At 37.9% G+C, this 12318-nt stretch overlaps 1 protein-coding gene across 3 annotated transcripts in view; it reads right to left on the minus strand.

The window, feature by feature from the left end:
• The window catches only part of PDSS2 (decaprenyl diphosphate synthase subunit 2), a 261592-nt gene that overhangs the window by 156339 nt on the left and 92935 nt on the right, over positions 1–12318 (minus strand). For 2 of the 3 annotated variants that reach the window (XM_029223452.1, XM_029223451.1), the window contains exon 2: positions 5833–5967. The exons of the other annotated variant lie outside the window; for it this stretch is intronic. In XM_029223452.1, coding sequence (XP_029079285.1) covers positions 5833–5967 — 135 coding nt within the window. The remainder of the gene's footprint in view (positions 1–5832; positions 5968–12318) is intronic. 3 annotated transcript variants of the gene reach the window in all.

Here is a 12318-nt window from a genome sequence, read left to right on the forward strand (position 1 = left end):
ACTGCTAACCTCTTGTTTTAGGTAAAGACTCCTTAACCTCTCCAGGTCTCTGTTTTCCCTCTCAGCCATCACCTAGACTGCTTCAATAACTCCTTGGCTGGTTCTCTCTACCTCTTGGACCTCAACTCTCTGGGTTACCTTCTCAACTAATTACATTCTATAGCACAGATATATTAATGTGACTCCTTTGCTTAAAGACCTTTATAATAGCTATGAATAAGAATAAACACTTAGAGAATGCTTACTATGCTATGCATTACTCTATTCACTCATTTAATTCTTAAAACCATTCTCTGAAATGTGAGAGCTGAAATCTGAGGCACAGCTAATAGGTGATATAGTCTGTTTCCAGATTCCAAGTCTATTCTGCTGCCTCTTGGATGGCTCCCCACTGTTTCTCCAGGATAGAGCTCTAATTCCTTCAGCCCTTCACAATTCAACTTCAACCTTTCTTTTCTACACCATCTCCTCATCAGTATTCTGTAATACATTAGTTTGCCAGCACTATGAGTGAAGAACTTGTTCTAGGTCCCTCTCCTTGGCTTGAAAAAAAACCATTTTCATGTTCACAGGGTGTGCTGCTGGTATATGCATGTTTGTGTCCAAATTTCCCCTTTTTAAAAATAAGGACACTAAATTAGGGTCCATTCTAGTAACCTCATTTTAACTTGATTATATCAATAAAGACCCTATCTCCAAATAAGGGCACATTGTGAGAACGAGGGGTTAGGACTTCAACATATGAATTTTGGAGGGGACACAATTCAATCCATAACATCTATATACATGAACCTGGTCTCTATTATGTAAATTCATACATTCATATAACAATTATGTACTGAGTGCCCACTACAGTGTCAGCACTCTGTGGGCCCTGCTATGTACTATGTACCAGACCACATGTCTTTGGTCAGTCTGTTCCTTACTTCCTTTGCCTAGAACGCAACCACCTTTTACCAAACCCCTTGACTACCTGCTTTCCTCCAACTGACAACCTCCTAGTTACCTTCAAAACCCACTTATAAATTCCCTATTTTGTAAAGTTCAAATGGTCTCTTTTTCTGAAATTTTCTCCTTTCCTCTCCCAACATATTTAATTGCTCCAAAGAATTCTGTTTATACTTTACTTACAGTATCTATAGCATCATATTACAGTTGTTTGTAAACTTGTATGTTCCCTGGCTTGATGCCAATAAGGTCACGGAGGGTAAATACTATACAGTATTCAGCTTGTATCTCCTGCACTAAGCATAGTGCCTGGAACACCACACAGTAATTGCTTAATAAGAGTTTGTTTAATGAGTGATCAAAGCAGGGTGTTCAATTTAACAAGACCCAATAGGAAAAAATTGAAGGAGGAACATCTAGAGACACAGAGACCCAACAGACAACTATTGATAAAATCTAAACATGAAGTAGGGCTTCCCCGGTGGTGCAGTGGTTAAGAATCCGCCTGCCAGCGCAGGGGACATGGGTTCGAGCCCTGGTCCGGGAAGATCCCACATGCCGCGGAGCAACTAAGCCTGTGCGCCACAACTACTGAAGCCTGCGCACCTAGAGCCCGTGCTCCACAACAGGAGAAGCCACCGCAATGGGAAGCCTGCACACTGCAACGAAGAGTAGCCCCCGCTCGCCGCAACTAAAGAAAGCCCGTGCGCAGCAATGAAGACCCAACGCAGCCAAAAATAAAATAAATTAATTAATTAAAATAAATAAATAAACATGAAGTAACAAAGGCCTGTAACGGGAGAGTGGAAAGTTAACTGAAAGAAAAAGAGACCTGGAGAAACTTGTGAGTTGGTGGTTTATTAGACACAGAAGATAAAAGAGTGGGAGTAATCAAGGATTACCAAATTCACTGGGACAGAAACAGCAAAATATTAATTAAGGTGCCACTGTTATTAACAGATAAACCCTAAAGTTTAAGTGGTTGAACAAATAGATTTTTCCTCTCACACATCAAGTCAACATGGATATTCCTGATGGACAGGTGGCTCTCCCCCAAGGGGTGCAGGTACCTTTCATCTTGAATTGGTCACTTCCAAAATCACCTGCTTAAGGTATACTGCAAATGTAAGATTTTTATGGTCAGGAAATTGTAAATTTCATTTATGCTTTTATTTTATTGGCTAGATCTCATTCCTACGGCCCAGCCAACTGCAAAGGAAGGCTGGGAAATGTAGTCTAGCTGAATACTCAGGAAGAAAAGAAAATGTGCTTGGCAAACTTGTTTTAATCGATTCTAATACAGTTAACAAGAGGTGGTAGGAAATTTCAGGGAATGAAGGTAGAGTGAAAATTTGTGGCCTGTTTATAATTGCTAGTTAGATGAGAAATATTTGAGTCAGTTCTTCCTAAACCAACTGAGAAAACTGAACCATTAGTCACAAAATTCACCTGCATTTCTTTAAATGTAATAATCATGTAACACTACAGAAGTCTATACTTTGTTATGCTATGTATTATATATTACATGATCTATCTTTTGTACACAAAATATAAACATCCTATCATTAAGAATAAGTTATAAACATTTTCCCAGTTGTGGCTAGGGATGCTTGCAAATTCAGTAATACTTATTTTTGCCTGATCACCTTTGTAACCAATTTTTTTTTTTTTTTTGTAACCAATTTTTAAAGTCAGGGTTGGTGGAATAAACCTAAAGTCCATGGTCTTGTTTGAAAAAGGTTATGGTAGATGTTTACAGTGCATTTTTATAAATGTGACTCACCTGTTTTTCAAAATGCAGTTATTACATTTTAGCCTAAATTCTGCCTCTCTTGGCCATTATGTGATAAGTTCACGAGACACATCCACAAAATATATCCAGCAGTTATATCCTTAGGCCAAACAAAACAGGTCACCTAACTCACTTTTGTTCCCTTAGGTAATTTACTCAGGTTCCATTAACTGACATCAAAGTCAAGTTTATGAGGAAAAACACCAACAATGTAAATCCCAGTAGTTAAGAGGTGAATTTAAAAGCTCCCAAATCAGTACTTCCCTCAAATGTTAAATAATTCACTGTGGCATTATAGATATAAGCCTCCAGCAAAAGTTACACTTGAACAATTAAGCTAGCAGGAGCCAAACAAATGACTTCAGGGATAGAGAAAGAAATGAATGGTTTCTCGTAGTAGTATGCCAAATTACATTTTCACATTAACCAGTGTGTAGAACACCCAAGCATCAGCAATGACTTACTAGATAAAGTTTGATTACAGAAAAACAGCCTGGAACCACAAACCAGGATTATTCCCTAAATGTAACTGTGGATTCTATACACTTGGGTACGAAACCCATTTACGCCATTTGGAAAAATTTTATATTCATAATGTACCACCTACTCTTTTGCAGAGTTCTTTTACAATTGCTCATATTACAACTACTATCTACCAAATGCATTATGTTCCTGTAAAGGATCAGAAGGCAATGCAGCTATTTCTTAGAGGCTAAATAAGAAATTGGAAACACAAGGTCACAACACAGTGCACTGTGTACATACAATAAAGATAACAGCATCTGCATAGTAGAAAGAAATACACTTTATATTTAAATTCTAACTCCATCACTTTCTACCTAGAGGATTTTAGACAAGTCTTAATCTCAGCATTAGTTTCTTTTTCTATAAAATGGGGACTATTCATTTATGCAATAAATATTTACTGAACACCTATCATGTGTCAAATACTTCCAAGTGTTAGTTTAGGATTAGTGATAGTAAACCATAGCTGGTATTCATTAGAGGCGTGTATGGCTACCCAAATGCAAGAGCAGATGACTGACCATGGACTTCCCTGGTGGTACAGTGGTTAAGAATCCACTTGCCAATGCAGGGAACATGGGTTCGAGCCCTGGTCCGGGAAGATCCCACATGCCGCGGAGCAACTAAGCCCGTGCGCCACAACTACTGAGCCCGCATCCCACAACGACTGAAGCCCGGGCACCTAGAGCCTGTGCTCCACAACAAAGACAAGCCACCACAATGAGAAGCCTGCGCACCGCAACAAAGAGTACCCCCTGCTCGCTGCAACTAGAGAAAACCCACGTACAGCAACGAAAACCCAACTCAGCCAAGAATAAATAAATAAATTTTAAAAAAGAGCAGATGACTGACCAATAAAACGGTTAAAGTCGGAGACTGAAAAATCAATGGAGTTCCAAACAGGAAACAGAGATACATGGTTACAAGGTGATGTGAGGTCTAATTCCTTTCCAGGGACTAACAGGTTATTGGTATTCATTGTAGATGTTTACGTATTTTCTCTAATTATTTCAACTGAACTCAGCCAACAGCTTTTCTACAAAATTTACAGGGTAAAATTTTGAGCTCCAATTCAAACAGGTTGGGGAACGATGTAGATAGATGCATTGAAGATTTGCCAAGTTACTGTCCGTTCATAAGTTTTCCTAGACATACTTAAGGGAAGACCTTTTTTGGTATACTAATTTAATGGCTAGTCTAATCTACAAGTGAAATACATTTTTTGAATCAGACTAGAAAAGCCGAATAAAATTAAGAAGAAAAAAAAACAACAAAACATGAGATTTGGAAGAAAGAGAACTATAGTTAGAGCCTGAACTTTTCCTCATTTGCTAGTCATGTCACCTTGAAAAACATCTCAAGGTTTCTGAAACTCAGTTTTCTCAAGAGTAAAATAAGTATAACGACAATTCTTACCTATGGAATTGTTGTAAGGATCAAATGGGATAACTGTCATTAAAATGATCGGTAACCTACAAAGCACTAAATAAATATAAATTATCTCAGAGTGAACAGGAACTGAAAATGATCCCAAGATATTTCTTCTAGTGAAGACACTTACGTGGATCAATGGTAAAAGCTCTGCAAAATTACCCTGGCTAGAGGAGAGGCCATTTGTAACCCCAACAGTGATAATCTTTGCTTGCATGTTAATGAAGGTCACTGGACTTCATAGCAGGCAAGCTAGTCATCTTTAAATATTACAGAAGAAAAAAAACATTCATGGGTAAGACTACCAGGAATTTTTAAAAAATCTAAGATGTGGATTTGTTTTTAAAGTAAATAAATAAAAGATATATTAACCGTAAGCCGAAGTTTCTAGAAATACTTCTTTTTGTGAGGAAAATTTTCCTGTCACCCGTGTTTCTGGGTGGTTTTAATTTCAGGTGCCCACGTCCACTTGCAGACTATTACTTCCATACAGGCTTTTAACAGTGTCAAGTATACTGCTAAGATCTGATATATTATTACTAAAAAACATGCTGTCATTTAAAAAAGCAAAACTGAAAATTTAAAGTTTGTTTTATATGCAGCAAAAATGACTGGTATGTACTCATAAATTTATTTTTTAATCTAAATGTGTGAGATGTAAAAGTTTCTTATTCCAGTCACTTTAATAAAAACCTCTTCACCATAAAAATAAGCAAAATAAAATAAATGATATAGCACTGAAGTAGACATCTCCTAAAATGGTAGTTGTATTATTATATACACAACTAAGTTATCATATTGAGTAGGTTTAAAAATCATGAATCCTGGACTAAATGACATAGAGTTCTCTACAGAAATACAATGATACCATGATGGGGCAGGAGAGTAGTGTTCAATAGGAAAGTTTAAATGCTCAAGGCAGAAATGAGAAATATTAGACACAAAATTTACCAGAGTTACATACAAAGCAGCTAAGCCTATTAGATTTGTTAAGAATAATAAAAATCCATGTTTTAACTTAACAAAATAGTTTAATCTATCTTTGAATCAGAGAATGACAAAAAACTAAACAGTGATTTCTACTGACCACTGTAAGAAAACACGCTTTAGAGAGCAATGTCAAAATTTCTTCTTACCATGAATAGATACCACTGGCCATGTCATAGCTCTGACATGAAGCATTCACACTGCTGGGCCCAGCTGCCTTAGAAATAAGTAGCACCACCAAGCCCCTCAACTGGAGGTTATTCTGGCTGTCGTGTACAAGGCCCCTGTCAACAAGTAAAGAAAGAAGAGGATTAACACACCCTCACAAAATCAGTCAGATCAAATTAGAGAACTGCTGCAAATATACCCATGCTTCCAAAACCAGACAATGTGACTTGTTGAAAAGAAATAGGATTGGTGGAAGAAAGAGTTAACAGGAGGAAGCAACAAGTTCAGGAAACAACTAGAGAAACCCATGGCTGGTTTTGAAAGTGACAATCTCAAAATTGTGAGGCCTAATGATTTGGCTTCCTCCTCTTTCTGGGTTTTCCCACTGTCTATACCCTACCACGCAATCTTAACCATTTGCTCTGATAATGAGAGGAACCCATAGTTTTAAACTGTTCTGTGGTAGTTGACAGCAGGTGAAATACAAATTGTATGGCTTGGATGAAGTGGTATTATGTGGCGATGATGCTGGTAAGGGCAAGTGGTAAAAAATGGTTTCTGTCTTCACAGGTAGAAAATTTATTTGAGAAGTAAAATGGAAATGAATGCCATGGGCAAATATCTTGCCATTTCTTATTTTTTATGCAAAGAATAATCATTCTAGACAATGTTAGTCTTTAACACAGAATGTAATATTTTTTTGCTATGAGGATTGAATTTTTATAATTTCTACTACAACTAAGGTCAGGAATACTTTCTAAGATTATATGTTTGTTTAAGTATCGCAAATGGTTGTCATACAAGAACTAAATGATATCATTAAAAAAAGAAAAAAGATAGAAAACTATGGGTAACATATTATAATAAATTAATATTTAGAACAATGTTCATGAGCATTAATCAAATAGGTTATACTAAAGTATACATAAATAACATAAATATAATTCTTGAATGTGGTGAAAACAGTAAAAAAGATTTTTATTAATTTGTATTGGAGTATAGTTGATTTACAAGGCTGTGTTTGTTTCTGCAGTACAGCAAAGTGAATCAGTTATACGTATACATATATCCACATTTTTTAGGTTCTATTCCCATATAGGTCATTACAGAGTATTGAGTAGACTTCCCTGTGCTATACAGTAGGTTCTTTTTTTTTTTTTGCAGTATGCGGGCCTCTCACTATTGTGGCCTCTCCCGTTGCGGAGCACAGGCTCCGGACGTGCAGGTTCAGCGGCCATGGCTCACGGGCCCAGCCGCTCTGCGGCATGTGGGATCTTCCCGGACCGGGGCACGAACCCGTGTCCCCTGCATCGGCAGGCGGACTCTGAACCAATGCGCCACCAGGGAAGCCCAGTAGGTTCTTATTAGTTATGTATTTTATATACAGTAGCGTGTATATGTCGACCCCAATCTCCCAATTTAACCCTCCCCCATCTTTCCCCCTTGGTAACCATAAATTTGCTTTCCAAATCTGTGACTCTGTTTCTAAAAACAGTAAAATTTTGTATTTTAATACTTCACTGAATTATTAAGACTTCCTTGGGTGAATTCTGAACAATGAATTAATTTAAATTAAGTAAGTTAACATAGCCAAAATTAACGAGTCAGTCAATTACTTAAGAAAATTTTCACCCTTCATGCCTCCAAATAAATTTTTAAAAGGGATCCCTTCTTGCTCTTTCAATAGTTTCAAAATAAAACAGATCTTCAGGCTCTCTGCAAGATAACAGTTATAGCTCTTTCTCTACTTATATTTTCTCCTTAATCTAGTAAGTGACCTTCAGCAAGTTAGCGGGGTTAATGATTTTTACAAAGAAGTTCTAATATCTGTTAATTTAAGGTAATTAAGCTATATTATAGTAGAAACAAATAATCACCAGAAATGTCCAAAGCTCTGTATCATTATGTAACAATCTACTTAAATCCTACAGACCTGAACTGTTGGGAGGTTGCAAAGCACCCTATTTTGGAAGAAGAAAATGTAAAATGGGAGCCCTCTCCAAATTTTTTGCTTTGAATTACAGATTTTAACTTATGCTACTAGACCCTTATTTATGTATTACCTGAGGTAAATAATAATAATATTAAAGAGAAGCTCTGAATTGGCTCCTAATTCTAGAAAGGGAAAAGAGGAAGGTGAGGATGTGTGTGTGGCTGTGTGTTTGGGGGGTTGAGCCTGGTTAGGAATGAAGGATATGAGGGTAAGAACTCTGACAGCTGGCCAAGTCACGTTGAAGAAATAGGCCTGGCAACAGTTCTGACAACACCTTGCTCAAATTTCTCAGAGAGGGGACCCTTCACAGAGGACACATACATCATCATCATCACCATCATCAAAATACAAGAGCAGCAGCAGCAGCAACAAATCCTTACATAGGACTTAATATATGCCAGGAACTATTCTAAGTATTTTACTATATATTAATTAAATTAATTCACAACAACTCTATGAGGAAGGTACCAAAATTACTTTGATTTTACAGATGAGGAGAATGAGGCACACAGAGAGATCAAGCAACTTGTTCAAGGTACCAGAGACAGTAGGCGTTAGAGCCTTGATAGAACCAGGATTTGAACCCAGGCCACCTGGCCCTAGAGTCTATATACATGCTTACCCATTATGCTATAGTGACTCTCCATCTGCTTCACTTCATGTACCAACTATTTGCTAAGTCACTAGAATAGTGACTGCTTTAGAACCAGGTTTGAAAAATCCTTCTGCCATTTATTAGCTGTATAACTCAGACTATCACCTCTTCCGTAAAATGAGATTAACAACATCTACTTTCTGTAGTCATTGTATGGAACAGACAACATGAGTGAAGCATAAACCACTGTGGAAGCACATGGAAGGTGACAAGGTGATCAGAAAACTACATTTCTCTCCTTATTACTTTTTTAAAAAAATAATTAATTAATTTATTTAGGCTGTGTTGGGTCATCATTGCTGTGCGTGGGATTTCTCTCTAGTTGTGGCGAGCAGGGGCTACTCTTTGTTGTGGTGCGTGGGCTTCTCACTGCAGTGGCTTCTCTTGTTGCAGAGCACGAGTTCTAGGCACGCAGGCTCAGTAGTTGTGATGCATGGGCTTAGCTGCTCCGCGGCATGTGGGATCTTCCTGGACCAGGGCTCGAACCCGTGTCCCCTGCATTGGCAGGCGGATTCTTAACCACTGCGCCAGCAGGGAAGTCCCTCATTACTTTTTTGCCATCTATTTTTTCTCAACTCTTATATTTTCTTTTTCTTTTACTGTTTCTCCTTCTGTCTCTCAAAGTCTTACCCACTACCAGCATATATAATTTCCTATAAATACTGTTTCCTTTTCTACCCCCCAACATAACAAAAGTTAAGGAATTCTTCTGACCATGACCCACAAACATCATGTATCACTGAAACACTGGCCACTTTCAGAATGCATTACTGAAAAGGTCAGGAAAAGAAACTATGGTAGACCAGTTACCAGAAATCAAGAGAGCAGTCAGAAAAGCACACCTTCTAACCATCAATTTTCACACAAGGCAGTAGGTAACAACCCAGAGAACAGATTAACTGGTTGAGTAAATTAAATGTTTCCAAAACACCACGTCTTTAAATTCACTTCATTAACACCCTTAAAAAAAAAAGTACTAAGATAATTCGATAATGTTCACAGCTCAAAAACTAGCTCACAACAAAAATAAGAAATTTTGCTCCTGAGCATAAAAAGTCCCTAGGATTCTAAACTTGCAGAGTTAATGTTTCATATGGTCCAGGTCATACTTCACTTGGAACACTATGATTTATTCTGAGTGCCTCTATTAAGGAGAAATACTGACAAGCTGGAGCATATCCAGAAGATGGTGAAATCATATACTGCCACATGCTTGGCTGACCAAAAAAAAAAAAAAAAGAATGCTAGCTTGGAGAACAGTAAAGTTGGTGTTCTCAAATTTACGCAGTCAAAAATGTAGTAAATGCTTACTACATGTCAGGTACAGAGCTAAACAGAGAGTGGAGGACATGATGGTGAGCAATGGTGAGCTGTGGTCTCCCTTCTTGTGGATAACACAGTCTGGATTTAAAATAATAATAAAATATGGCATGAGCTACTTCAGGAGATGAACAAGGGCAACTAACACAGGCACAGAGAAAGGGCAACTAACATAAGCAGGGGTGAAGGAGTGGTGAAAGGGACCCCCCTGAGACCTAAAGGATGAGACGAAGTAGTCAGGGGAGCTGAAGCAAGGAGGGGAAGTGAAAAAAGAGTGTTCTAGAGAGGAGACAATATGTGTGAAAGTTTGGAGGAGAAAGAGGAGGACACAGCTGTCTCCAGAATCAATAGGGCAGGAATACAGTGTGTGAAGGGCAGGGTTGGGAGAATTAAAGCTAGAAGAGTACATGATGACTGTCTGCTCATCTGAAAGGGTACCATAAGGAGAGGCGATAGACCTGGTAAGTATTACTTTAGAGACTGAAACTAATAGACAGAAAATATAGCTGGTGAATTTTGGCTCGACATGAAGAAATTAAAAAACAGAGGAGTCTCTGTTGACGCTGAGTCCCTTGAGAATAAAGATGTTTAAGAAGCTGCACAACCTCTGATACAACACATTAGAGGGAAGCCTGGACTATTCAACATCTGGGTTTTTCTCTTACTCTGTGATTCTTTATTATCTCACTACTACATTTAATTATCTAATACTCTACAATATGTATAATAAGTATAAAAATTGGGAGAATTCGTTAACATCATCTAAGTGTCATAAACGAAAGCAATATTTAGTAGCTTGTAATCTTTATCACTAAAATTCTACAGAATTGTTTTCCTTTCACTAATATAGATTAAAAAAAAAAAAACCAAAAAACCTTTATCATTCATTCAACTAATGCAGACCGAAAACCTTCCATACATCAGGCACAGTGCTTGGCATAGATGTCATGGTGAGCAAAGCCAGGCACGGAGCTTGTGAAGCTTACAACCTAGTGGAAGAGACTGGTAATAATGAAAGAATGACAAATAAATATAAAATTACAATAGTAATAAATGCCACAAAGGAAAAAGAAAGATGATGCTGTGAGAGCTTACAACTGGGAACTAGCCTAGCAGGGAAAGTCAGAGGCTTCCTTAGGAAATGATGACCAAGTTGACACCCAAAGGAAGAGGTAAAAGAGGGGTGTGGGAAGAGAGTAGGTAAGGGGAGTGTCTCCACAGCACAAGAATGAGCACATGCAAGGTTGAGTACACTGTACAGAGTGAGGCTAGAGGCAGACAGAGACCAGACCACACAGGTCAAACATGCCATGACTGGATGTTAGCTCTTTATCCAAAGAGCAATGTGAAGCCACCACAGTAACTTAAGCATCTGGTCATGTAATCAGATATTTTTTTAAAAATATAAAAAAAGAAAGAAAAAAGAAAAACTTCTATCATCAGTGTGGAAAAATGACTTAGGTGTGTGTTTGGGGTGGGGGGGGACAAAGTGGATATAGGGAGACCAGTTAGAAGGCTTTTGTGGTAGTCAATGAGAAATATGGGGGTAGCTTGGTGGACAAACAAGAGGTGTAGCAAATCTAAAGTAACATTTCAACTCAAGTTAAATATATGTCAGATACTATGTAGTCCTGGGAAATTAGCTATTATAGATATATCACTAATTTAAAATAATATTCTGAAAAGTCTGTAAGTTGAATTTTGGGGGGACAAACTTGGCCTTCAAAATTCTGCTCCAGAGCTACAACAGATCAACAGTAAACATGAATATTCTAATAGCTTTACAATTTCATGGAAATAAGGATTGAACAGGTGAACTTTGTGCAACCCAGCTCTATAGCCTTCTCACATTATGGCTTCTATGGCTAACTGCAGTTCCTACTGCATCATCCTATCTTTCCACAACTATTAACTAGTTTCTCTTCCTTAACCCTATCCTATAAATATTTCAAATCCTCAAATGACAGTTATGGCATCTTTCCATATTCTCTCAAATTCTATTTCTTCAACACTTATATACTAAGAGGTATACAAAGAAATAAGAGGTCTAATAAAAGAGCTATAATAATGTGTTCCAAAAATGGTTAAACTGTGTAATATTAATGAACAGATAACAAAGATAGTAGAGTAACAAAAAGCAACAAAGGAAGAAAGAAAACCACTTCTTGTTAGAGGTGTGCCTCACAGTAGAGACAGAATTCAGACTGCGCCTTAAAGATGGTCAAATTTCCCTGAGCAGAGAATGGAGGAAGAAGTGCGATGGAGTTACTGGAATGGAAAGAGTGGTATTTTAGGAGAAAGGAACAGGTTAGAGTAATAAGCAGGCAGAAGTATGGCGAGCAGGCTCAGGAGCTGTGGGGCTGCCCATTTGGGCAATATGTGAAGGTGAACAAGCCCAGAAGACAGCCTGAAGAGTGAAGGGCCTTGAAAGGTTTAGAGTCAGGGCTTCATTCTGCACGCAATCTGAAGGCATGGATGATTTGTCAGCAATGTGATTAA

The sequence above is a fragment of the Monodon monoceros genome, unplaced genomic scaffold (genome assembly GCF_005190385.1).
Source record: "Monodon monoceros isolate NGI ecotype Baffin Bay Population unplaced genomic scaffold, NGI_Narwhal_1 Super_Scaffold_15, whole genome shotgun sequence".
In the NCBI taxonomy this organism is placed as follows: domain Eukaryota; kingdom Metazoa; phylum Chordata; class Mammalia; order Artiodactyla; family Monodontidae; genus Monodon; species Monodon monoceros.